The sequence below is a fragment of the Strix aluco genome, chromosome 27, assembly GCF_031877795.1.
Source record: "Strix aluco isolate bStrAlu1 chromosome 27, bStrAlu1.hap1, whole genome shotgun sequence".
In the NCBI taxonomy this organism is placed as follows: domain Eukaryota; kingdom Metazoa; phylum Chordata; class Aves; order Strigiformes; family Strigidae; genus Strix; species Strix aluco.
The window spans coordinates 2,531,640-2,557,883 of record NC_133957.1 but is presented as its reverse complement, the minus strand read 5'-3'; the positions used below and the strand labels follow the sequence as shown (position 1 = coordinate 2,557,883).

General features: G+C 59.4%; 1 protein-coding gene across 3 annotated transcripts; it reads right to left on the bottom strand.

The window, feature by feature from the left end:
- Positions 1–246: 246 nt before the first annotated feature.
- On the bottom strand, positions 247–18,720 carry POU6F1 (POU class 6 homeobox 1). Of its 3 annotated transcripts, none has more exons than XM_074807660.1 (12): positions 18,670–18,720; positions 14,039–14,141; positions 11,288–11,384; positions 10,362–10,563; positions 7,548–7,669; positions 6,877–7,102; positions 4,841–5,079; positions 4,319–4,447; positions 3,929–4,147; positions 2,625–2,763; positions 2,148–2,322; positions 247–1,391 (listed from the first exon to the last, which is right to left on the bottom strand). In XM_074807660.1, the coding sequence occupies exons 3-12, from the start codon at positions 11,339–11,341 to the stop codon at positions 1,046–1,048; spliced, it is 1,851 nt and encodes a 616-aa protein (XP_074663761.1). In that variant the 5' UTR covers positions 11,342–11,384; positions 14,039–14,141; positions 18,670–18,720; the 3' UTR covers positions 247–1,045. The 3 variants fall into 3 exon arrangements, with proteins under 3 accessions (XP_074663761.1, XP_074663762.1, XP_074663760.1); XM_074807661.1 differs by lacking the exon at positions 18,670–18,720 and adding an exon at positions 18,596–18,623; XM_074807659.1 differs by lacking the exons at positions 14,039–14,141; positions 18,670–18,720 and adding an exon at positions 12,458–12,590.
- Between the last annotated feature and the right edge of the window lie 7,524 nt (positions 18,721–26,244).

The window sequence follows — 26,244 nt, the reverse complement described above, 5'->3', positions numbered from 1 at the left end:
GCCGGCAGCGGCCCGGGGGACGGCGCCCGGGGGGTGTTTTCCTCCCTCCCGGGGCTGCAGCGGGAATGGAGGGAACGTTGCCGGCCCGGCTCCATCCTCGGAGCCGCTTCCCTGAAACCTGGTGGTGTGGGGAGCCAGGGCAGGGTGCCAGGAGCAGCCCCTCCCTCCACACCCCCAGGGTTTGGGACCGGGCAGGGTGAGTAGGGACCCCCCCCTCCCCGAAAAAAAGGGGAAAGGAAAAGAAAAAAGAAAAATACTGTTTATTTCACACCACTACATCAAGTGCATCAGTCTGCCGTGACCCCGGCGGGGCGACCCGGCGTCCCGTCCCCCCCAACCTCCCCCCCTCCAGCCGTCACCTCTCCCCATCGCTCCCCGGGTGAGAGGGTGGGGAGCAACGTAGCCCCCCCCAACCCGCCTGGCCCCCGGGCTCGGCGTGGGGGGAGACAGGGAGGGGGTGCTGCCTCCGTTATGGGGTTCGTGCCCCCCCCGCCTCCCCCCAAACCCCTCTGGGGACGGTGGGGAGCCTGGTGAACCCCCAACCCATGGCGATGGCCCCACGGTGGGGGGGTCGCACTGAGAGGTCCCTTGCGCTGGCGGGCATGAGGCGGGGGACCGCCAAAATCAAAGGGGGGGTGAAATTAAATTGGGGCTCACCCCTAGTGAGCCGTGACGCTACCTCAGAAACACGGGAAAACGGCCAAAAAATGAAAATCACTCCTTTTTTTCGGTGGGGTGGGGGGGTATGACACTTGGGGGGCGGGAGAGGCGGTGCGTGCAGGCAGGGGGGGTCCATCACCACGCACGGTACAGGCAGGAGGAGGCAGGAGGCAGGCGTGACACCCGCCTTAGGTCGTGTGTGATGTGTGGGGAAGGGGGGGACAGACACACGGACACACCTACGGGCGCGGGGGGGGGTGGTGGTGGGGAGACCCCAGCCCCCAACCACGGGGCCGGGGGACGAAGTCGGTGGCAAAAGTGCTGATGGCAGGAGGCCGGGGTGGGGCTGGGCGGGGGGGGGGGATGTCCCCGTCCCCATCCCGGTTTAGGGGATCTGAAAGACGTTGAGTTTACTGGTGTTTTTGAGCGTCTGCCGGCGGTTGCAGAACCAGACGCGCACGACTTCGCGGTCGTAGTTGAGCTCCTTGGCGATCTCGGTGATCTCCTGGCCCGTGGGCAAGGCGTTCTTCTCGAAGTAGGCGTTGAGCGCCTCGATGGCCTGCGGCGTGAAGGAGGTTCGGCGCTTCCGTTTTTTAGACGGTTCCCCCCCGACAAATTCCATCAGGTTTTGTTGCCCCTCTTGGTTCCGGAGCTCGGCTTCGCTCAACCACTTCTCCAGCACCGGTTTCAGCTTCTGGGCGCTCTTGGGGGTGATGTCCAGCTTCTCGAACCTGCGGCGGGCACCCAGAGACCCTCAGGGACGCGGCGAGGACGGGAGGGGGGGGACGACACCGGGACGGGGCTGGGGGCGCCGCTGCCTTCAGCGGGTGAGACCACAGCGGGGAGGATGTGGGCAGCGACCCCACCCACCCTCCTTTTCTCCCATTTTCCTCCTTTTCTCCCGTTTTCCTCCTTTCCTTCAATTTTCCTCCTTTTCCCTAATTTTCCTCTTCTCCAGTTTTTCTACTTTTCTCCAATTTTCCTCCTTTTCTCCAAATCTCCCTTTTTCCAGCTTTCCTCTTTAATTTTCCTCCCATTTTCCTCCTGTTCTCTAGTTCTCCTTTTCTCCATTTTTCCTCTTCTCTGATTTCCCCTCTTCTCCAGTTTTCCTTTTACCCTTTTTTCCTCCCTTTAGCTTTTTTCCTCCTTTTATCCATTTTTCCCCCTTTTATCCATTTTTCCTTTTCTCCAACTTTCCTTTCCTCCCCTTCCCTATTTTCCTTCTACTTTTCCTTCTTTTCTCCCATTTTCCTCCCTTTCTCCCATTTTCCTTTTGTCTCATTTTCCAATTTTCCTCCTTCTCTCCATTTTGCTTCTTCTGACTTCATTTCCTCCAATTTTCCTCCCTTTCTCCAATTCTCCTCCCCTTCTCTAATTTTCCTCCTTTCCCTCAATTTTCCCTCTTTTCTCCAACTTTACTCCTTTCTCTAATTCTCCTCCCTTTCCCCACTTTGCCCCCACGGACGCAGCCCTTGCCCCCCCCGTACCTGCAAATGGCCGACTGGCTGTAGGCGGGTCCCTCGGTGGCCGTTAGGGCCTGTCCCACCTGCGTCTGCGTCAGCCCGAGGGACAAGCGTCGGATCTTGAAGTTCTTGGCAAATTCCCGGATCTCCTCCAGGTTAATCCCGTCCTCCTCCGCGCTGCTGTTGGGAGCCGGGGGCTCTGCCGGCGGAGGGACGCGGGGGCTGCTGTGAAGCGGCCTCGGAGCCGTCTCCCCCCCCCAGTAAGAAGCACCCCCTTCGTCAGGCTCCATAACGAAGTCTGGGGGTGCCAGCGGTCACCCCACGGACCAAGGATGCAATCCTCTCCCCGTCCCAGGGGAGCCAAGTTCCCGGCAGCCCCCAATTTCCCCCCGGTATCCCCCGCATCCTCTCCCCATCCCAGGGGATCCCAGCCCCCAGTATCCCTCTTCCCAGGGGATCCCAGTCCCCAGTGTCCCCCCAGTATCCCCCGCTGTGACTCACTGGAGACCAGCTGGCTGACGGTGGGGGTCTCCGAGCAGGTGATGGGGACGGGGGTGGAGGAAGCCTTCGCTGCCGGCGCAGGGTTTGCCACCACCACGGCCGGCTGGGAGAGAGCCGGGGCCGGCTGGATGGGCTGGACCTGGGGCAGAGGGGAGGGTCAGCACCCCCAGAGCGGGGGGGGGGTCCCCCTCTCCCAGCGCCAATGGCCGCGCCGCTCCCTGCCCACCGGCTCCATCCGCGCGGCCGCAGCAGAGCGGCCGCTGTGTTGCTTTTGCTGACAGAGAAGCTGGGACAGAGAGGTGACACTGGAAACCACCCAGCTCCATGCTGGGAACGGGGCCAGGACAATTCTGTACTGGGTTTGGGGTGTCCCACCACGTGGGTTTGGGGACAACCAGCACCTCTGCTCATGCCAAGGCTGGTCACGTCCCATCCCCACTGGGAAATCTGGTGGGCAGAGAGGGCGGGGTGCCCCATGGGGCAGGAGGGGACCCGTCCTGAAGATGCTCAGGGGGTCCCAAAGCAACGTGGTTGGGTCCCAAATCAATCCAGCTGGGTCCCAAAGATGTTCTCGTGCTTCCAGAGCAATGTGGCCAGGTCTCAGAAATGCTCACGTCCTCCCAAAGCAACATGGCCAGGTCCCAAAGCCACACAGACACAGTTTGGAGCTCAGGTGCTCCCAAAGCAACGTGGCCACATCCCAAAGATGCTCAGGGCTCCCAAAGCAACGTGGCCACATCCCAAAGATGCTCAGGGCTCCCAAAGCAACACAGTTGGGTCCCAAAACCATGCGTCTGGGTCCCAAAGATGCTCAAGGTTCCCAAAGCACCATGGCTGAGTCCCAGAGCCACCTGTCTGGGTCCCAAGGACACTCATGTGCTCCCAAAGCAACACAGTTGGGTGCCAGAGCCACGGGTCTGGGTCCCAAAGATGCTCTGGGGCTCCCAAAGCACCATGGCCAGGTCCCAAAACCACGCGTCTGGGTGCCAAGGACACTCATGTGCTCCCACAGCAACACAGTTGGGTCCCAAAACCACATGTCTGGGACCCAAAGATGCTCTGGGGCTCCCAAAGCACCATGGCCGGATCCCAGAGCCACGCATCTAGGTCCCAAAGACACTCAGGGCTCCCAAAGCACCACGGCTGCATCCCAAAGGTGCTCACACGCTCCCAGAGCAACGTGGCCAGGTCCCGAAGCCACGCCGCCGTGTCCCAGAGATGCCCACGTGCTCCCAAGGGCACGCAGCTGGGGACGCTGGTAGCCCTCTGGCCCCGCGGCTGTCAGCCCCGTGCCCGTCGCTCACCTCGTTCTTGGCGGGGGGCTCGGGGGTGCCGGTTTTCTTGATGGTGGCCGCCTGGATGGCGCTGCCGGCCAGCGTGGCGATGACCTGGCCCTGGGCATTGAGCAGCAGCTGCGGCGTCACTGTCTGTACCTGCAGGTTCGGGGCCGGCAGAGCGGCCGGGGCGGGGCCGGCTGCCGCCATCCCGGGGGGGTTCACCACCCACGGCAGCGTCCCGATCACCTGGGCGAAGGGAGGAGAGCCGGGGCTGGGGGGGTCGCACCCTGCAAACACCCTTCGCCGGGGCGCGGGGGACACGCTGGCCGTTTGTCCCCTCCGTCCCCAGGAGAAGCAGCCCCGGGGCGGGCAGGCGGTGGGTTTGGGAGCGGGGGGCAGGTCCCTCCCCAGCGGTACCTGGCCCTGGGCGTTGGTCAGGATCTGGCCCGTGATGCCCTGCACGCTGGAGATGGTGTTTGCGATCACGGGGGCGGCTGCCAAGGAGCCGAGGAGCTGGGTTTGGCCCCCAAGAGACGCCGCGCTGATCTGCGGGGAACCGAAAGCCGGGGGTCAGAGACGTGGGGGGCACCCCGGGCCGCCACGTCCCCCCGCGCGCGGCCGGCCACCCCCTTCCCCATGGCAGGGCGAGTCCTGCCTCGCCACCGTGATGGGCTGGAGTCCCTTGACGTCCTTAAATCCATCCTTTAGACTTGGCCTAAAGCAGAGCCGCCCGCTCTGTCGCTCGTCGATCGCTGGGGACAGGGAAACCGAGGCCGGGGTCTCGCGGGATCCCCTGGGAGACGATGGCTGAACCGCAGCGCGTTGTCCCCGGGGAGACACGACTTCTCGCGGCTCCACGTGGCCCCGGAAGGCTCCAGATAAAGGGCGGCGGGTGCCAAACTCGCCCGGCTTCACGCGGCGGGCTGCCAGGCTCCTTACTATGCCAGGGTTAAAGGCAAATCCGGCGGGCTGGATGGTGATCTGAGTCTGCGTCTCCAAGGGCTTGGCCACGGGCGGCGTGGGCGCTGCGGCGGGCTGTGGCAGGATGGGGGGCTGGCCGGGCGCGGCGGGGAACACGCCGGGGGGCTGGAGGGGGGGCCGGGGCTGGACCGCAGCCGGCAGCGGCTGGGCAGGCTGCACCGGCGCTTGGATGGTGGTTGTGTTCAGCACGGCGGCAGCTGCGAAGCAAAGAGACAGAGCGTGAGCTGAGGGGGAGGCAGGGACGCCGGGGACACGCTGAGCTCGGGGTCCCCCCACTGCTCACTGTCCCCTCCCAAAGGGAACCGAGTCACCCGGTGATTCATCTCCACACGCTCGTGTTACGGCAGCGAAAGGTCCCCCCAGCTCCTGTGTAATGGGCAGGGCCAAGCGCCCCCGCTACAGCAGGACTCATCCTGCCCGGCCGGGGTGCGGGGTCTGACCCACAGCGGGTGCTGCTGCCAGCGCGGAGGGTGAGGGGCACCTCCGGGTCCCCTCCTCTCCCCTTCCGCGACTCGGGCCAGGCTCTTTCCCTCGCGGGCGCTGAAGAGGAGGCGATTCCCTCTGACGGGGGGACACAAGCCCTGCCCGGGGCACGGCCGGAGGGACACGGATCCCCCCGCTCTCCTGCCCGCAGGCAGAACCACACCCACGGCAACGGGGCGCTGCACCAGGAGCCCCAAACCTAACCTGGACCTCACGACCTACTCCTGTGCGCGGCCTTCCTCCCTGTCGCCATCCTCATCCTCCCCTGCCTTCCTCCCTGTCGCCATCCTCATCCTCCCCTGCCTTCCTCCCTGTCACCATCCTCATCCAGCCCTGCCTTCCTCCCTGTCACCATCCTCATCCTCCCCTGCCTTCCTCCCTGTCGCCATCCTCATCCAGCCCTGCCTTCCTCCCTGTCACCATCCTCATCCAGCCCTGCCTTCCTCCCTGTCACCATCCTCATCCTCCCCTGCCTTCCTGTCACCATCCTCATCCTCCCCTGCCTTCCTCCCTGTCACCATCCTCATCCAGCCCTGCCTTCCTCCCTGTCACCATCCTCATCCTCCCCTGCCTTCCTCCCTGTCGCCATCCTCATCCTCCCCTGCCTTCCTCCCTGTCGCCATCCTCATCCTCCCCTGCCTTCCTCCCTGTCACCATCCTCATCCAGCCCTGCCTTCCTCCCTGTCACCATCCTCATCCTCCCCTGCCTTCCTCCCTGTCGCCATCCTCATCCAGCCCTGCCTTCCTCCCTGTCACCATCCTCATCCTCCCCTGCCTTCCTCCCTGTCACCATCCTCCCCTGCCTTCCTCCCTGTCACCATCCTCATCCTCCCCTGCCTTCCTCCCTGTCACCATCCTCCCCTGCCTTCCTCCCTGTCACCATCCTCATCCTCCCCTGCCTTCCTCCCTGTCACCATCCTCATCCTCCCCTGCCTTCCTCCCTGTCGCCATCCTCATCCTCCCCTGCCTTCCTCCCTGTCGCCATCCTCATCCTCCCCTGCCTTCCTCCCTGTCACCATCCTCCCCTGCCTTCCTCCCTGTCACCATCCTCATCCTCCCCTGCCTTCCTCCCTGTCACCATCCTCATCCTCCCCTGCCTTCCTCCCTGTCACCATCCTCATCCAGCCCTGCCTTCCTCCCTGTCACCATCCTCATCCTCCCCTGCCTTCCTCCCTGTCGCCATCCTCATCCAGCCCTGCCTTCCTCCCTGTCACCATCCTCATCCTCCCCTGCCTTCCTCCCTGTCACCATCCTCATCCTCCCCTGCCTTCCTCCCTGTCACCATCCTCATCCTGCCCTGCCTTCCTCCCTGTCGCCATCCTCATCCTCCCCTGCCTTCCTCCCTGTCACCATCCTCATCCTACCCTGCCTTTCTCGTGAACTCCTGACACGTGCAGAGCCACAAACTTAAAACCCCGTTTCAGACCCCTCCTGGAGAGGACGGTCTGGGTTCGGCACGAGCTGGGGGAGGATGAATTAAGGAGGCTACAAAGCAGACGAGCACCGGTTACCTTGCAAATTGGCTATAGGCGGTTTGAAAATTCCCCCTGTAGGAGAAGCAGCCGTCAGTCCGGGAAGGGCAGCGACCGTTGCTGTAGGAAATGTCCACACAGCCAGCCCCTGCTGACCTGCCACTTGACCTGCAATACTGATGGGGATAAGAAGAGGTTGAGTAACTGTCCCTGCTGGAACCATTACTCCTGTCACAACTGTTGCTAAGTTTTCCTGAGTCAAGACCTGCAAAAGTAAACAAGATTTAAAAAAGAACAAAAATCAACGCCACTGCAGATAGCATCAGCGGAGCATAAGTCTTTGATAAGGGGCGCACAGACCCGGCGGCCGGGCGGCCCGGGGTCCCTCCCCTCTCAGCAGCTGGGTTCCCAGCTCCGCGGAGCCCCCTCTCCGTGGGGAGACGGGGATCCCCCCCCTCCGCAAACCGCCCGACGCGTCTCTGGCAGCACCTCGGCAGCGCAAGGCCCCGGGCGAGGGTGCCAAGCAGAGGGGAACCGCCTTGGTTCGGGGCGTAGGTCCTACACCCCGCGCCACCAGCCGTCGCCTCCGCCCTCGGGGTTCGCCTACAGCAAGCGGACGCCTCCCCGGGGGTCCCCACCTTGTCCCCCCCGACGCCGCCCGGGCCCTCTCCCCGCTCTCCCGTCCCGCTCCGCGGCTGCGGGGTAGTTACCTGCGGGGTGGCCTGCAGGGCCAGCGGGGCCAACATCTGCGGCTGCTGGCTCGTGGCGTGGCTGAAGGTGCCGACGGAGGGGACGGTGCCGGGGGACGCTCCGGCCGCTGCTTTGGCTTTGCCTGGAGAAGGGCAAGAGGAGACGGGTTGGAAAGATGCTGCTGGTTGAGCGATAGCAGCTCGTCTGCGCAAAGGATGGGGGTGAGGGTGGGGGGCACCCAAATTATGCACACCCGGGGAATGAACATCCCCCCACGGGTGTCCCGGGGCAGCCGCAGCCCCACGGAGCCGGCGTGGAACCCAGCGTGGGGCATCCTTGGGAGCAGGCGGGTCCCCCAGGGTGGGGTCGCTGCCCAGGTTACGGGGTGCAGAGGAAGAGCATTTGGGGCTTCTCACGGGATGTTTTGGCGAGGAGGCAAAGGAGGGCGAAGGGAGAAGTTTGGGCGATTTGGGGAGGAATGAGTGTGCAAAATAGGGGGGTTAAGGGGATAAAAAGGCGCGGTCGTGTGTAAGTGCTTTGCGGGGCTTTGTGTGCCTCTCTCGGGCTGTCGGATCCGGCAGGAGATATTTTCCTCCGCCAGCTGCCGGCTCCAAAATTAGCAGCAATTAAAGTGGTGTCAGCCCCCGAACCGTTCACCCGGGAAGGGGGAGCTGGAAAGGGAAGGGACCGCGATCGCCCGGCCAGCGCCCGGCAGAGGGGCTGTCCCCCTCTTCCAACCCTCCGCCCGAATTCACCGAACACATTCCTATTTCTGAATTATCGTGAACATCCAAGCAAGAGGAAACCTTGCTCCTAATCCATATTTATTACTTGCAAAAGACCTACTTGTTTTTTGAGCAACATCTTGTATTTATTCTGCTCAACTTCTAATAATGGCAACTCTTGTGTATGAAATCCACTTAATCCTCTTCTATTTTTGTAAAAAGAAAAACACCCTTTTCCTGCCTTTTCCTTTGGCAGAAAAAAAAGTTTTACCAAATAAATACTTTCCTCAGCGGAGAGCCAGGCATTTCTTGGGTTTGGTTCCTTGCCCAGAAATAACTACAGGTCTGCAAGATTTAAAAAAGCCTTTTTTTAAGAAATTCCCTACCAAACCCAAGTGTCACGGCCCGCTCAGAAGAGGGAGAACAGTGACTTAGGCTCACAGATCCCCAACGGGGTGGACAACGGTGAGGTAAGTCTCAAAGTCCTTACATAACATTTATTAATTTCCCACGGTGTATTAATTGGATACAGGATAATTGACTAAGCATATAACCAGTTATGGCAAGCGGTACGATATGCCTCGTGTGCCTGAATGATAACAAGGAAAGGGGGGAAAAGAGAAGAGAGAGAGATGGGAATAGAGACTGAGGTCACCGCTCCGGGTTCCCGCGCTGGTCCCCGCCAATGAGGGTTCAAGGGTGCATCCGCCTTCTGCCTGCTGTTATCCTCACCCCCCTCCATTTATACCCCTTCCTTGGGGCCCTCCCCCGGGGCAACCCCCATCCCTACGTGGCCCATGGACGGGGAGGAGTAAAGGCGCTTCAGGGGATGGTGCAACGAGCGAGATCTTGTTAATCTTCATTAGCATATGCAGGGGTGTCAACTTTAATATGCATTTGGTGGATAATGAGGCGAAGGTCGTTCACCGGGCAGACGGCCCTGAAACCACAAGCTGCACCGGAGCAGAACCGTCCTGTCTCCACAGGGCTCCCTCCTCCAGCCCGTCCTGTGCTACCCAGGAGTTTCCTCACCCCAGAGATAAGCCAGCGCCAGCTTCAGCAGCTCATCGAGCTCAGAGCCTGAGTTATCCAGACCCCACGTTATCCACGTGTTCGAGACATTCCTCAGCAAGGCCGGGAGGGCCTCCGCCCCCCCCATCCCTTATCGTTCGCTCAGGTTTTGTTTTGGGGAGTTACAAGTCTCCTACCCCGAGCACAGACAACGCCCAGCACTTCCCAGATTTCAAAGACGGTGCTACGGGGCAGCGACGGGTTTTGTGCAGCTGCCGTGCCTCTGCTCCCCTCCAGCCTGCAGGGTCAGAGCATCCCCCAGCACGCAGAGACACTCGCCTCCTCCTCTTATCCCGGAGTCACAGAGTCGTTCAGGTTGGAAAAGCCCCTCGGGATCATCGAGTCCAACCCTCAGCCCGACTCTGCAAAGTTCTCCCCTACCCCACATCCCCCCACAGCTCATCAACTGGCCTCAAACAAGCTACAATCCTGCCCACTTTTTTTTGGCAAAAACATGGGGATCTGGCCGTGCTCTGAGTACAGCACAGAGGTGACAACCAGAGAAAAATCTTATTTTCTTTACAAGAGTGGCAGGAGAGGGGACGGGACGGGGCGCTTGCAGGCGGATCCGGGATGGACCTGCGGGAGGATTGGGGTGCTGGCCAAAAAGCAGCGAGGAATAAAGTGGGATCTCTCTCCCCAGAGGCTGATTTCCAGAGCTGCATTCCTGTGCCAGGAGGGCTGCGCCCGCAGCCAGCTCGGGGCAAGGCGGAGAGGAAACCCAAGCCTGGCTGCGGGAAAACTGAGCTCCCCAGCAAAACACCTCACGGACAAATGTCCTCCCTGCTTTAAGGACGTGTTTGAGCGTCGTCCTCCATGCAGGATGCTTTTCCCCACCAGCTCCTGAGGAGGAATCATTTCGCTGACTCCTAACCCAGCTGGGCACAGGGATGCTCGGGAGCAGGGTCTCTGCCTGCGCCGCCGGGCGCAGCTCGTCCTCCCGGCCCCGACCCGGCAGGTCCTGAGCCCAACTGCGCTCACAGGGACGGAGGGACGTGGCAGCCACGGAATGAGCCCCGGGGCAGGACGGTGTCTTACCGGCTGCCTCCCCGCTGCAGGAGCTCTGGGTGCTGGGGGGGTTGTTGTCCTCTCTGCCCGGGTGGCCGGTCTCTCTCGGGGAGCCCCGTGCTACCTCCCCGGGGGGTATTTCCAAAGCTTTCCGGTCCTCCTCGGCCGGGAGCGGGGTGTCCACGCCGACCTCCAGCACTCGGATGGTTTCATGGCTGGACATGACAATAACCTGCAAATGTGCCCCAAAATGTCCATCAGCTCTGGGTACCCAACCCTGCAGCGGTGTCCCCCACTCCCCAGGACATGCTGGGAGCGAAGTGGCTCCCCCCCACCCCACAGGACATGTTTTAGGGTGACCCTTAGAACAAACCAAGATGAGCCCACCCCATCCCCTCGAGGAGGGATCGCAGCCCCCCCAGCACCTCGCTGCTTTCATTAACCAGCAGCGTCTGGGCTCTGATGGCCCCGGCAGCACGTGACACCTTCCGCAGGGAACACACGGCTGCCGGTGGCCGCAGCACCCCGGGCAGAGCCGGCCCTGGCGCAGAGCGAGCGCGGAGCTACAGCCCCGTGGCTCTGACCCGGGATGGCGCGAACCCTCCGAACCACGACACGATTTCTCCTGTATCAGGGAGACACAGAGTGTGAGGAGCAGAGACACACGAAACCCAGGAGCAAAGATCTCTTGGGAACAGTGAGGCTGTGGGACGAGGACCTCACACCTCTGTGTTGTTAAAAAACCCCAGACGAGGCAGCCAAGCTCCAGAAGACGGGGCTGAACATCTGCGTGCCCAAGCGTGGGGGCAAACGGGGTGCTCGTGAGCACAAGGCAGGAGGGAGAAGGTTTCTCACCCCGTGTCGGGGCACACAGTGGCGCTCCAAACCCCAACTCCCCCTCCCCGGGGCCCTCCTGGTTGTGGGGTGCGAAGGGGATGGAGCTGGGATGCCCGTACCTGCTCGTTGACCGTCAGCGAGGCCTCCTGGGGCTGCACGGCTTCGGTGTCCATGGTGTCCCGGCGAAGGTGGGAGAGGGCTCAGACCTTCCACATGCTGCAAGGAGGGGACACGGGAGGGTCTGTCACCACCCCCGCCAGGGCACAGAGCAAACCTGGGCTCTCCCACCCCCCCTCCTGCTCTGTGCTGGCTCTGGCTGCGATTCGGGGCAGCGCAGAGCTTGGTAACGTCCCGCTGCCCCGTGCCGTGGGGACACACGCTCCTCCAGGGGAGGCGTTGGTGTCTCAGGTACCTCCCACCACCTCCAGGCCTCCTGGTAAAGAGGTCACAGCCATGGGGCAGCGTAATTTATTGCACGAGCATCAAATACACGAGCAGCAGAGCAAGGGAAGGTTATTCCAAGGGCCAAGCCTTTCCCCCTCTTCTCTCCCTTTGGGAAATGAGGATGCAATTCCTTCAGCTTCCTTGGAAAACCCCAAAAAACCAGGCACGGACCACGTGAAGCCACCTGTGCCTCCTATTTGAAGCCCAGAGCAGGTCCCCAGAGTCCCCGTGCGACACCGCAGCTCTCCCAAACCGCTGCAAGGAGCGGAGAGACAATTTGCTCATTTCTGAGGGGACCTAAATTGACGGGGATACTTCATTAAACTGGTGAAATGAGTCGTTCATGGAGGGAAGGGGCTCGGCACACCTGTTGGAAGGCAACTCTTCCTCTTCCAACGCCCTTCATTAACTCATTTGATCACGTATTGTCCCCTCGCTGCCTTGCAGAAGCATAATTGCCTTTATAAGAGGCTTATGAATTTTTTATTAGGAATGTCTCGGGGATGCATTTAACCAGCCAGCCTGGATGACATTCAAAATTACTCGATGCATGTGCGAAGGTGTCCTTGTTTGTGTAAGTGCTGGGGAGCCTGGGGGCATGTTGGTGTTGGGGGGTGCAGGCAGCGCCCAGCTCCCCCTGCTCGGGCTGTCCCAGACCGCTGGGCTGCGCCTGCCCCCCCCCAGAGCCACCCGCCTCTGCGCGGGGCCCGATCCTGTCCCTGCCCCCCCGAGGGACGCTGCCCGCTCAGCCCTCGGCAGCCTCTGCAAAGCTTGGAGGAGGCAGAGCTCGGGCAGAGCATCCCCGGGGCTCACAACTCATCCAAAAGGGAATTTCAGCCCCAAACCTGCGTTAGTGCGTTTCATCCATCGGTTTTTACTTCTGCCAGGGCAACCGGCGTGGTGCGGGCATCCCCTGCTGCTCTGCTCGCTGGCATCCATCGGCCTGTCACGTCAGCCCAGGAGGCACTTCCAGGATCCGGGAAACATCTCCCGGCACCGTTTTACAAGCCCTTTATCGTTTCTCTGCGTCTCAGAAGCCACCAGGCTCCTGCTGAGGCCACCGAGCGTATCCTGAGCCGGAGCCGGCATTTGTATGCAATTAGTAAACATAGTTATTGGGATCCTGTTGATCCAAAGGGGCCTAAATTGAATTAAGAGTCAAATTCTCATTTGATACTCAACAGGGGCCACGCATCTAATTCCCTCAGGCTGGCTTTTGTACACACCACTTATTATTTATTATCTGCAGTGAAGCGACGCTTGGGGTCCCAGCAGAGACGGGGCTATTTCCCTCATCAGCCGCTCGTCCCAGCTCTCCCCCTTCCTCGGCCCTGCCAGGCTCAACCCAAACATTCATGCAGGACCCAGAACCAGCCCCGCTGTCAGATTCACTGAGGACTTTTAGAGCAGCCGGTGACTGATCTCCAGTCGCTGCTGTGAATTTTTAAACCTGGCCTTAGCTTTAGAGCAGACAAACACCTTGGGATGCCGGTGCACAGTTTAATTAACAATTTATTCTAGTGCAACAGAGAACGGAGCAAGGGATGAGCGAGTGGCTTATGCAGGCAGCTGGCATTATTAAAAGTTAATGAGCTCTCCAACAGCCACAGCCCGGCGAACGGCGAGGAAGCCCGAGCACGGGCTCTCTGTGCTGGCTGCGAGGGGCAGGCAGCGCGGGCAGAGCAGCAGAGCAGAGGTGCAAAGCGTCCTGCTGCAAGAAGAGCGAGCAAGGGCAGGAAAACGCTCCCGAGGAGCTTTCTGAACCTCCCCAGAGAGCGGCTGGCGATGGGGAGAGTTGCTGGGGGTACAGGGGGGGCTCTGGCCTGGTGTCCTAATGAATTCACCCCCCGGGCTGTGATCCACTTGCTCCAGGCAGCTGCTCTACATCACTTCTCCTTCTCTCTGCATCACCAGACCACGTCGGCCCGGATGGAGCCCGGCACAAGCAGAGCAGCCCTGGGGGGTCTGCTAACGAGGAGCAACCCCCAGCATGTTGTGGCAGCTTTTTCCTACACCTGAGCCTGGAAGAGGTGGGGAAGGTTCCTGCTGACGCCCCATCACCTCCCTGGCACCGCAGCTGCCCCAGGGATCCCTCCCCAGCTCCCCGCTACGCCTGGCACACCAGGGTCTTCACTAGAGCGGGTGGCTGAGTCCAAACTGGGATCCCAAACGGGCAGGCGAGGGCACAGAGACGGCAGTTGGAAGGGAAGGGGTGGCCGGGGGCTGTTTGGTCTGTGGGGAGACCCCTCCTGCACAACTGGGGCACAGCCAAAACCCAAAACCACTTGTGGAGCCGCCACAGAGCAGGGCCCAGAGTGGATGGGGAGCACCGGTGCTGTGTGGGGACTATGGAGCCAAAACCCCGTGGGATGGCTGCAGCGACCCCCAGGGCAGCGCGGGGAGAGGCGGCAGCCCCGGGTACTCACTGTTTGCTCTGGGGTGAAAGGACCCTCCGGGCAGGAGACGGGGCTGGCTGCTGCGTCCTGCTCCTCAGCGCGGGCCGCTGGGCTGCAGCACTCCGGCTTCAGGCTGCAGGGAAAGAAAAACCAGAGCTGTCTCTGTGCCGAGCTCTGCCTGCTCCCGCGCTCCCCGAAAGCCACGAGGAGCAGCAGGACCCCGTGCGCCAGCTCTTGGCGAGAGGGGACGACTCAAAAGCATCCCCATCCTCGCAAGTTAATTCTGCTTCGTTGCTTCTCATCGAGGAGCTCTGGGAACTGGAGCTGAAGCGGCGAGCTGCCCCTAAAGCAGCAGTTCCCAAAACTTAACGCACGTGTTGGCTCTTCTCGGAGTTTGCCCACGGAAGGAGCACCGAACCCGCTGCAACCGCCAGACCTCGCTGCCATCCACCCCCATCCATCCCAGCCTAAGCCAAAAAGCCTCTCTCAGAACCGCAGATTTATTCTGGCCCAAGTGGGATGGCAAAAGGCTGCAGAAGGTACAACATCCCTGCTCCGACCACCGTATTTATCTCCGTGCGAGCCGTCGATCTGTTCAGGCCTGCCCGTGGGGGAAGACTCAAATAACGTGGAGAGAAGAGGAGACAGAGGTTTTTTTCCTCGGTGCCATGCAAAGAGACCAATTAGTGCGCTAGACGATTAAACAGACATTTCATAATGTCAGGCTCGATGCAGTTTGGCGGCGTGCTTCAGCTTTCGGAGTGGGCTGCTTCTCCTGTGGCAGACGTTCGGCAGGTCGGCAGTACCATTTCATTTGGTTTCTTCACACTTTTTTTTTTTTTTTTTTTGCAATTAATGGGACAAATAATTTGTCCAGATGGTGGTGTTAAGTGCACGCAGCAAGAAGACAGCCATTTCGCAACAGATGGTGGCAAGGAAATGAAATGCACAAAATAATAATAATAATAATATTTAAAAAAAAAAAAGAAGGGGGGGGGGAAAAGGGAAGGATAATTTAAGATGCTCCGAGTCTCACTGTGAATATAATTGCCGTGTTAATTACAAGCGCTGATGAGTCAGAGATGTAGCCACTTGGATCCCAAGTGGGTGGAAATCCAAGTTTGAACAAACTTGCCACAGGTGAGAAACCCTAAGAGGTTAATTAAACCAGAAGACATTTTGGACGCGGCTACAGCTCGCTAATTACTCGCTGTCATTATCCTGGATTAATTCCTGTGGATGGACGCTCTGATCGCAGGCTGAGCAGCCCGAACGCGCCACAAGCAGACACCAGCTTCAGGCCAAGCCCGAAAAGCCGGCGCTGACACCGGGTCTGAGACTCACACCCCGACGGGGCAAATGCCCCCAGACACCCCGGCACGGGCGCGGAGCGGGACAGGGCCGGGTCGTGCTCCCGCTCCCTGGAACTGAAGCGTGAGGGTAAGGGGCAGCCCCAAGCGTCCCTCGCCACCGTCTCACCAGCCTGCGTGATTTCCTTCGTCCCGTTTGGAGTGGGAAGCTCCAGGCTGGAAATGATGCCGTCAGCAGGAATTATTTGTCAAAGCATACTTGCCGGTGTCACCGCGGTGGAGAGCCGGACCCAAGCAGTTTGCAAGGTTTTTCTTTCCCTCCTCACAAATCAGCTTCCCTCTCAAAATGCCTTTTTATCCTTCTGAACTTTATGACTTTGAAGACTTTACTGCGTTTACCGATGGGGAAACTGAGGCAGGGGACGAGAGGCGACACGTTGCAGCCGGCAGACCTCGAACCCACCCGCCTCCGGCCAAGTCACTGAGCATCCCTGCGCCGGAGCTCCCCCTCCACGAGCCCGGAGGAAAAAGAAAACCAGGTGTTTTCTTCTGGTGGGGCAGGAGCCGAACCAGCCAACCCCGACTCAAACCCATTCTGCCAAGCAGCAAAACGATGTAAATCTAATTTCTACCCCATCCTCCCCCTCTTCTTTGGTTCTGCACCAACCCCCCCGGCGTGGTACCACGGTCCCGGCACAGGACGAGGCTCCACATCGCTGAGCAGTTTTACAGCCAGCTGTGAAATTCCTGAACATCGGGGCTGTAAGGAAGAGCTGGTGGTGAATTTTTAAGACAGAGGGTTTTTTTTCCGCTGGGAGGCTTTTGGAGGAGACATGGCAGCTCCCCAGCGTTCCTCATCCACAGTGTTGAGTCAACTTCATGCCTGGAAAACCCCGTGCCAGGGCTGGGGCTGCCGAATCCCAAAGGAGAATCAGGGAAAAATCATCCACCGGCCCAACTCGTCTTCCAACCCCAGCGAGAAGGCGCAGCGGAGGCACCCGGGGGTGATCAGAAAGTTGATGAAGCAAACCGAGGGGCTGCGCTGCGCCCGGACGCGCGGCCCTGGGGAGCCTGTCGGGGCAGGAGCCAGCTCGGGAATTTGCGTCGGCGGAGAAAATGTCGCTGCCGACGCGCAGCGGGCGCTTCCCAGCCTGGATTACCCGGCTGCAGCGGGCAAACGGCACGGGAGCCGCGGGAGGAGAGGTTGGTGGGCAGCGATTTGGCCCCAACCTGCGTAAAGCTGCTGGGGACGAGCCCTGGTGCGAGCGCCGCTGGCTCCGGCACCCCGATCCCAACCTGAAATCCAGGTGATGCTTTAATCGCTTCATCCCAGCGTCTGCCGCCCGGGCTGGGGGGGAGCAAATACCCGGCGGAGGGTCACGAAACCTGCTTCAAAAAAAGGGGAAAACCCAAAACCAGTTGACCAGGCTTCCCTGCCAGTCTGGCGGTTTAACTCTGTTATTTGCAAAACCCTCTTTGCACCGTTCAAGGGGAACATTTTCCTCCCGGCCATGGGGCGGGTTGCATCCTGCTCTGCCACTGCTGGGCTGCGTGGCCTTGGTTGAATCTCTTAATTTTTTGCTTTGCTTCCCACCTCCACGGGGTTTTTGGGGGCAAAAGCCTGATCCTGGATGAACCCCCCCGCCTGCATGGCCGTGCCGAGGGTGACAGCGTTCCCCCTCTGCAGCACAAACCCCGCCTGGCTCGTCCCGCCAGCTGCCCTGGGGTGCCCGATCAGCTTACGGTGACTTCCCAGGAATCTGCTCCTTTCTCCGGAGAGACGGGGAAGTATTTTTATTCCCACTACACACAGCCAGAGGAGATGACGGGGATTAAGTTCACCTCCCAAGGTCAGGCCAGAGGAACGTGGCAAAACCAGGAGCAGATTTTGGATCTCCCAAGCTGGCGCACTCAGAGCTCCCATCTGCCTCCCCCAAAACAGCGCCCGGAGCGTCAATCACTCTCTGTCCTGCCAGCGCCCCGGGACTGGAAGCTACTTCGAGGGTGCAGGACATCTCAGAGGGACAGGACGGCCGGTTCGGGGGGCACAGGACCCCCCCACTGAGCGTACAGTCCCATGAAACACAGTGTGGGGGGCAGCGCTCTGACCCTCATCGCCCCTTCAGGGCGGGGTTCATCGGCTGAAGACCAAGCCTGACCCCGAGATGGCCGTGGCTGCGGGTGCTGGGGATGGGTGTAAGGGGGGGGGGGCAGCCCCTCTCCCCCCCCCCCGGCAAAGAGGCAAACGCAGCCCCCTCATCGCATTTCTTGTCCCCCCCGATGATCAGGATCCACCGCGCCCCGTACAGGCCCCCCCACTCCTCTGCCACCAGGGCTCTGCAGCACCCAGGGAAGGTGTCATGTGTGTCCCCCCCCCCAAACCGCAAACCAAGGGGCTCACGGGGGCCGTGGGATCTGCCCCCGGGGCAGTGACCCCCCTGCAGGGGTGCACAGCCCCCCCAAACCTCACAGCACCCCATGCCCTGCCCCACACTCTGCTGGAGCACCCCAAAATGACCTTATACCCCCCCAGCCCTACTCTCCATTCACCTCCCCAGCCGCAGCAGCTCCCCCCCCCCCCGGGGGTTTGCTCCCCCCCTGCAGCGCCTGGGCACCCTGCCTGGCACCTGCACCCCCCCGGCACCGCACCCCAAGGGCAGAGCCACTCCCTCATCTCCCACCCCGGGGGGGCCTTTGCCCTCCCCCAGCAGGACCCCAACGCTCTCCTCCTGTCTTACCCTCCCCAGCCCTATTTCTCCTTTCCTGCACCCCAAAACCCGCCTCCCACAGCCCCCAATTTCTCCTACTCCCCCCACCCCGAGCCCTCCCCAGGGCAGTCACCCCCTTTCCCTGCCTCGGGGCTCACCAGCCCCCTCTTTCCCCCTTTCCTGGACACCCCCAGCTCCGGGGTCCCCCCCAGGGGACCCCCACCTCGCCGTGGTCTCCCCTGGAATCCTTTAATCCACCCCCCCCACTCGGGTGCCCCCCATCTACACCCCCACTCTTAGCGTGTGCGTGTCCCCACTTCTCCCCAATTTACACCCCCCCAAACCCACTTGACCCCCCTCCAATCCTCACTTCCCCCCCCAATCCCGATGCCCCCCCCAATCCTCACTGACTTGTCTTCCTCCCCCCCAACCCGCGCATCCCCCCCTCCCCAAATCCCGGTGCCCCCCCCTTCCCAAAGCGCTGCACCCCGCTCTCCGCCGTTTTCCCCTCCGCGCCGGTTTCCCCCCCCATCACTCTTTATCATAAATATATAAATTATGCTAATTACGGCATTGCATATTCACCGCGGCGGGGCCCGCCGCCCCCCGCCCGGCCCCGGCCCCGCTCCGGCCCCGCACTCACCGCGCTGGGCGCTCGCCGGGGGGGTGCGGGGGGGGGGTGCCGGGGAAGGGGGGGTGGGGGGGGGGATCCGCGCCGCTCCGCACCGCTCCGCGCTGCTCCGCGCCTTCCCCTCTGCCGGGGAATAATTAAAAATTCATCTCACAGCGGCGGCGGCGGCGGCACAAAGGGGAGGGAGGCAGCGAGGGGGGCGGCGGGAGGCGGGGAGCGGCCCCGGGACCCCCGTGCCTTGGGGGGGGGCTCCTGGGGGGGAGAGGTTTTGGGGGGTGGCGGGAGGGGAGGATGGGTTGCGGGGTGTTTTTTTTTTTCCGTGGGGTTGAGTGGGTTTGGGTTTTTTTTGGACTCCTCCGGGGGGATTTTTTAGCTGCTGCGTCATGAACATAATTTATGCGCAGGCCTTTGCCGCATCCGCGGGGCTGCCGCGCTGCCCGCCGCCGCCGGGGGCGCACGGGGCCCCCCACCCCCGGACCAGAGACCCCCCAGACCCCAGAGGCAGAGCCCCCAGCACCGAGAACCCCCAGCCCCCTGAACCAGACACCCCCTCAAACCCCAAAGTCTGAGCCCTGAGACCCTCGAATCAGAGACACCCCAGACCCAAATACAGAGCCCCCCAAACCAGAGACACGCCCCCAGCCCCCCAAACCAGAGACCCCTCTAGCCCCCTGGCACCTGAACCAAAGTCCCCCAAAACAGAGCCCCCTCCAGCCCCGAGACCCCCAAACCAGAGCTCCCCAGCCCCAAGATGCCCAAACTAAACCTCCCTCCAGCCCCCAGCCCTGAGACCCCCAAACCAGAGCCCCCCCAGACCTCAAAGTCACAGCCCCCAGACCCTGAAACCAGAGCCCCCCCTAAACCTCAAAGCCAGAGCCTCCTCTAGCTCCAAGATCCCCTCTCCAGCCCCCAGCCCCCAAAACTAAAGTCCATGAGACCCCCAAAGTCAGAGCTCCACAGCCCGAGACTCCCCAAAACCAAAGCCCAGCCCCTCCCCAGCTCAGAGTCTCCCAAATCCAAAGTTCCCAAACCTGGAGCCCCCCAGCTCAGAGCCCCCCAAAATCAGAGCCCCCCCCTCAACTCAGAGCCCCCCCAAATCCCAAGCTCCCCAAAGCAAGCGCACGCCAAGCCTGGAGACCCTCCACAGTCACTTCAGCCCAGAGCCCCCCAAACTGGAGGCACAGCCAGCCTGGAGCCCCTATAACAGGAGCACCCCCCAGCCTGGAGACCCCCCAACCCAGAGCATCTCAAATCCAGAGCACTCCCAAACCCAGAGCCCCCCAAAACTGGGAGCCCCCTCCCCAAACCTAGAACTTCCCCAAACTCAGAGCCAAAATCCCAGACATCCTCAATCCCATCTGGAACACCCAGAAACTCCCAAAAGTCAAACACTGGAGCCCAAATCAGTGCCCCCCTCCAAGAGCCAGAGCCCCCAGACCCCCACAAGACTCAGATCCCCCAAATCCCCAATGTGCCCAATCCCAGACTCATCCCCCCCAGACCCCGAAGTGCCAGGACGCCCCCAAACCCCCAGCCTCCCCAGCCCGCTTAAACCCCTGACTCTCCCAACCCCGCCCCGCCGAACTTTGGGGTCACACCCTTTGCAAACCCCAGGCAGCTGTGTCCCCAATTTGCCAGGGTGGGTGCTGGGGGGAGCCCCCAGCTCTGCACCATCCCCCAAGATCACGCCTGGAGCAGCCCTCCTGACCCCAGCTCCGAGCCGGCCCATCAAAACCCTAATACAGCATTTCATCATCATAAATTAATACATTAATCATCACATTAACGTGAACCACCCCGGGGCAGCACAAAGGATTCAATTTGTTGCCCTTCAACCCCCCCGTTATCCACATTCCTCCGGGGCCACGGCTTGGGATAGAGCCCTGGTGCGAACCCGCTGCCTGCCAGGGCTCGGGGCGTTACTTGGAGCGATCAAACCACCCTAAAAACCTTCCTGAGGGTTTTACAGCGGGAGCTGGAGGCAGGGGCCTGGGCGGGAACAGCGCCTGCCTTCGCCCGGGGAAGCCACAGTAATAATTCAAGACGCTCCATCTTCTCGGCATAGCATTAGCTGCAGATCCAGCCTCCCAGCATAATGTGCAGGAGGCTGAGCTCCGCGCCGGCCGCCGGCACCCCGCTCCCCGCCGCAGCGCGGGGGCCTCCGACCCTCTGCGGCCGCTCGGCCACGGGGGCCAGCGTGGCCACGGGCTCCTGCCCTCCTCGGGGCTCCAAAAAGTCCGGGAAGCTTCGGACCCCCCGCTCAGAGCTGCTCTGAAAAGGAGATTTATTTAGCAGAGGAGCTGACAGCTCCCTCACCGACACGTACCGGAGCCCGGGGCGCCCGCGGAGTCCCACGAGGGTGCACGTAGCTGCTGGCACCCACCTTGTCCGCAGCAGCGCCGTCCCGCGGGGTGACAGGGTGCGCCGCAGGGTGACGGGGTACGCAGGGACCCGGGGTACGCCGCAGGGTGACGGGGATCCCACCGGCTGCCCGCGCTCGTGGTCGCCCTGAACTCGTGCTCGTTCCCCAACGGTGCCGTCTGAACGTCAAGCTGGGAGGCTGCAGGGCTGCTCTGGGGGTGAAGCAATAAACAGACAATAATAGTTCACAAGACGAGGACGTGATTTGCTTCTGGGTGTCTCCGAGAGGGAATACGCTGCCGAGGCTCTCCGAGTCCTACTGGTAATTTTAATTTCCAGGCGTGATCACACAGGCTCGGTCCCCGCGACTCGTCTGCCAGCTCCGAGGGGCTTTTTTTTGGTGGACTGGATGAAGGAGTGAGGAAATAAGCGCCGTAAAGAGAACTCAGGTGCAACTTTAACCTTGTCACTACGTAATTAAAAGAAGGAAGAAAACTATTTCTGTAATTGCAAAGCTCATTAGAAGTGCAGGTGCAATTCTGCGGCTTTTCAAGCCAACTTATGGACCAATTATAGCTTGTTTGGCATCATTAAAAAGAAAGGAACCAGAGTATATTACTATCTTCCATTCTGTATCTTTTACAATTTTAAAATTGTAACTTCCTTCTTATCTCTTGGCAGGAAAAAAGGAGGGGAAAAAAGGACAAAACCGCCAACATAACATCTCTGTTATTGACACCTCTTAAAAACAAGCGTGGCTTGATAAAGCCAAATTATTTTTCCTTCTTTCCCATCCCTATTAGCTGGAAAGAATTGCACCATCCGTCTCTCTCTGCAGAAAACAGACTAATTTAAATCCTTGCCTCATAACACACCTTTTTTGGAGTTCATCGTCAGATATTCACAACCCCACCGTGCTCTTCCGCTCAGCCGGGAGTGAATAGAACATGAGCACGGACGTAACGGGCATCCCTGTTAAAAAAGTGCAAATCCCACGTGTGGTTCTTCCGAGGCTGAACCCATCCCACGCCCTCTCCTGCGCACACAGAAAGCTTTCTGGAATTAACGTCACTTAGACTAGCCTAGCCTCTTAGTACCGACTTAATATGATACTATTTAGTTCTGATTAGCACCCACCGCCGCAGCCTACGCTCAGATTCAACAGGAATTAAGCGAGGGCTTAACGTCTGGCCGAGGCTAACGCTGAGGCGCGAATATCAACGAACACGCAGCCAGTGCCGAGCACATTTTCATTAATAATCGAATTAGATATGTTAAAGCATCTTTGCCCCAGTACAGCTGTTATTTGAGACTGCGGCGCAATTCTGCTGAGAGCCTGGTTTGCATATGCTGTACTGTGATTATGAATATTTAAATACTTCCAGCTAGTTGAATTTCAGGCTCATTTACATACATTGGCATATTGGTTAATATAATGCATATGGGGAGAAGGGTGCGCAGTGCATTTTTAATTTTTCTTGAAGAGGAATTGATTTTATGAGTGCTGAAAAGCTTTTTGTTTTCTTCAGGAAAATAGCTTGTTTGGAGGGGCGGGGGGGGGATTTTTAATTAATTAACTGTTTGACAGGAATAGCTGGCAAAACCAAAACGCTGACTGCAAGAACGTGTCCTTTGTTGCAGAGCTTGCTCTGTCGGCGAGGGCTCTTGGTAGGTGACCAAATTAATATTGCAGCTTCTTGTCGGCGCTTCTTTCGCTGACTCGGCTGCTCTAATCCCAGGCAGCAGCGGGTCAGAGGAGCGTTTGCACCTGACCCTGAGCTTTCTGGCACGTCTGATTTGCCCCGCAAGGAACATATATGCCACAAACCAGCTTATTCCAGCTGTTCCAAGAACTTAAACGGCTGAAAGCGCAGGGAAAAGCGAGCCAGGACTTTATGTTGTCTCCCGTGCTGCAAAGCAACTCCAGTGGCTCGCCAACTTCCCTGAGCCTGAGCTCAAGCACGTGCTTTTTTAAAGCCTGCAGGGGGGTTTAATGCAGGTTTGTTGGTGCTACGATAGATCCGGCCTTTGCCTCGCTTCTCCCCTTAAGGCTGGAAACAGGCTCTAAAATTTTCGTGGGATTTTTCAGGCCACTTTGTGGTGTTGGGTGAAATTCGGTCCCGGCAAAGCCAAGGACAGAACCTCCTCGATTTCAGTGGTGGGAGAAGGAAGGAGAGCGTTTTCCCTAGGTGGAAGAAATCATTGAGTAATTAACAACTGCTTATAATTATTTTTATGTAATTGATTATAGCCTTACACCCATAGGGTGCTCTCTGCCTCGAAGTCCCTCTCGATGCTGATTACTCACACAAGTAAAGTTTCACAAACATGTCTCCGCTCTTAAGGCCACTGGTATCAGCTGAATTTTTACTACTACTTTATTTTTGCCACTGCTTATTTTTTGCCACTTTAAGTAGCAAACAACAGGTATTATCCCAGCCAGCTCTGCTTCTAATCAGGGTTCAACAAGCCCGTGTTGTGTAAATAAGGACTTTCAGCGTGGGCCCTTCGCTCACCCAAAAACGCAGACTCGGCCATTTACGCTTTTATCTGGTTTGCGCGTTATCGGCGCGCCAGGCTCTCTGCAGACCGACCCCCTTTGCCTTTCAGAAGCGTCCGGCGTGGGAAGCAAAGTCCGCTGGCACACAGCCAGGCATCCAGAAACTGCCTCGACTCTCCCAGGTTTCCATTTCAGGGCCGCACGGCGCGAGACAACTCATGAGCGGATTTTTCAGAGGGTTTGACGTTTACTGGAGTTTTTTTTTTTTCTCCTCTTGGGAGTCCCAAGAGGCCCTTGAAGGAGGTAATCAGTGATAAAAACACAAATAAAAACAACGCCAAGGGATTTGAAGGCAGGTGCCTTCTGAAGCGCCCGGCTCCACCGGATGGAAACGCTTTCTCCTTGCCTTTCCCACCTCACACAGCGCTTCCACTCTTCCTTTGCAAAGAACTCTTCTGTGTGATGGTAACAGGAGAGGGGGAAAAGGCACAAACCAGGGGCTGAAGCCAGGAGCTGCTGAACAAGCTCAAGCCTGAGCAGTTGCAGCGAGCTCTGGGGCTTCGCGAGGTTGGGTTTGTGAAGACATCGGGGCTCGGTCGCTCAGAAATCACCTTCCCCTTCCTGGGGCTGCTCTTCCCTTCGCTTACTTTCACCACACTTAATTACAACCCACCTCACTCCATGTTTCCGTGGGCAGATTTCAAGCCATCTTCTGTCCCACTTTAAAGGGTAAATATTTTTTTTACAGTTCCTGTACAGTTGCAAGGTGAAGAACATTTTCTAGGCATGAATTATTGATGAAGCCCTCCCAGGCACACCAGCCAACGTGCATATTCATCAGGCAGCCGGTACATTATTCATGAGGAGTTCACTTAAATAGGGACGAGAACAATGATATTGTTGATTGAGATGCCTGAAAATGAGCTTGAAAAAGAGTTGTGCCCTCAAACTCCGGCCAAAATGCAGCCTGAAAGTTTATCAAAATCACACAAAAAAAAAAAAAAAAAGGAGGAGTTTTACACTTTAAGGGGGTATCTTTATTGTGGCCATCCTTATACATTATTTTTTTAAACAAGACTTTACACACAGAACTACTTGATTCCATCGTACCTTCTCCATGCACAGCTCCAGACCTCGGCCTGCATCTTCTGCTGGTGCATCGATCTTCGGCGGGTGACACCTGCAACAGATTTTTATAACAGTATTTAGGCCCCATAACTCATCAGAAATTCATTAAAGATTATCATGAAAAACCTCACTCCCTTCCTTTAACCCCACGATGTTTTTAAGCTGAGGTACATGCCAGAGCTTTGTTGAACTAAGAAGAGTGGGGACTGCCCGCTCTTGCAAATGCAGCTTAAATACAGGCAAAAAAGTGCTTGAATCAAAGAGGTGTTTTATTTTCATAAATCTACTGAGGTCTCTCAGCTTTTTGGCAGTGTTTTGGCTACACTTATGGCAAGAAGGGGAGACCACGGTCACTTCAGAGAGGAACCAGCTCTTTATGTGCCCCATCTGTGTTGGGGGAGACCACGCTAAAGCCAGTGGGTCCCGTGGCAGGATGCTGCCCCCCCAAAAGGAGGGTCTCTGAGGGCTCCCTGCTTCAGGGGGGCAGAAAGTGGGGTCCTGTGGAGGGCCCCAGGAAGGACTCAGGGCTTGTAACAACAACCACAAGGACTCGGTTTAGAAGAACCAACATAACCCGGAGCTCGGGCTGCAGTCACCAACTGTTAGCACAGTCACCGTGCTAACGAGCAGCTCTGCCTGCTGAAGCTTCACACAGTCCTTAAGGCTTAATTAAGCTTAACAATATTTGGAGGTTACCAACCATTTCCATTGATCTTTTATGCATGAACTCAGAGGCAGCTTCTTTCTCTGGGTGCAATTCAGGAGGAAGCAGGGAAAGAGCTGGGGGCTCCCTCACCCACCAGTTTCCCCAGCGCTGTCCCAGGCCCCGGGAAGGCTCTTGCCTGACAGAACAGGCAGCTGGGCTGGGTCCTGCTGGGGGCTGGGGCACCCTGCACTGCCCCTGGGCCATGCTGGGGGACCCCCACCTCACCTATGGGTCTGGAAGGGCACCCCCCTCTCCCTGGACCCTGCTTATGTCCCTCCTCAATGCTAGGGTGTGTATGGGGACACCCCCCCCCCCCACCCCGAGGCCCTGCCCAGGGACGTCCACCTCCTCTTACACCCTGCACAGGGCCCCCTCTCAGGTCTACCCACTACAGACCCTCATTATTCCCCTCCCCAGCCCTACTTAGAGGTCCCCTCACTCCTGGGGACCCCACCACTACACTAGGCCCTACCTGGTGACACCCCCGCCCCCCCCCCCCGGCCCTACTCAAGGTCCCCCTCACCCCTGGGGCCTCCCCACTACTTCAGGCCCTGTCCAGGCCTCTCCTAGTCCCTGCTTAGGGCCCCCCTCACCCCTGGGGCCTACCTTCAGGTCCCACCCAGGCCTTGCTTGAGGCGCCCCCCCCACCTCAGCCCGAGGCCCCCCTTGCCCTGCCTCAGGCCCTGGAGACCCGTACCCACCCCCCCCCAGGGCCCTGCCCCACACCCGCACCCTCGGGGTCTCCCCGAGCTCCCTCCCAGGACAACCCCAACCCCCCGGCCAAGCATCACTCCCAGCCTCCCGCGGCCCCTTTAAGAACGCGCGGCCCCGCCCCCGCGCGCGATGACGTCACGGCGCGCGCCTGCGCGCGGCCCCCGCTTCCTGCCCCCCC

Bases quoted from the DNA above. Each gene is read 5' to 3' on its own strand.
- POU6F1 (XM_074807660.1), bottom strand. From the start codon at position 11,341: ATGGACACCGAAGCCGTGCAGCCCCAGGAGGCCTCGCTGACGGTCAAC. The intron at 4,148-4,318 runs GTACCGCTGGGG...CCCTTCGCCCAG, and splicing joins TGACCAACGCCCAGGGCCAG to GTGATCGGGACGCTGCCGTG. The intron at 1,392-2,147 runs GTACGGGGGGGG...TGCCCGCCGCAG, and splicing joins AGCCAGTCGGCCATTTGCAG to GTTCGAGAAGCTGGACATCA.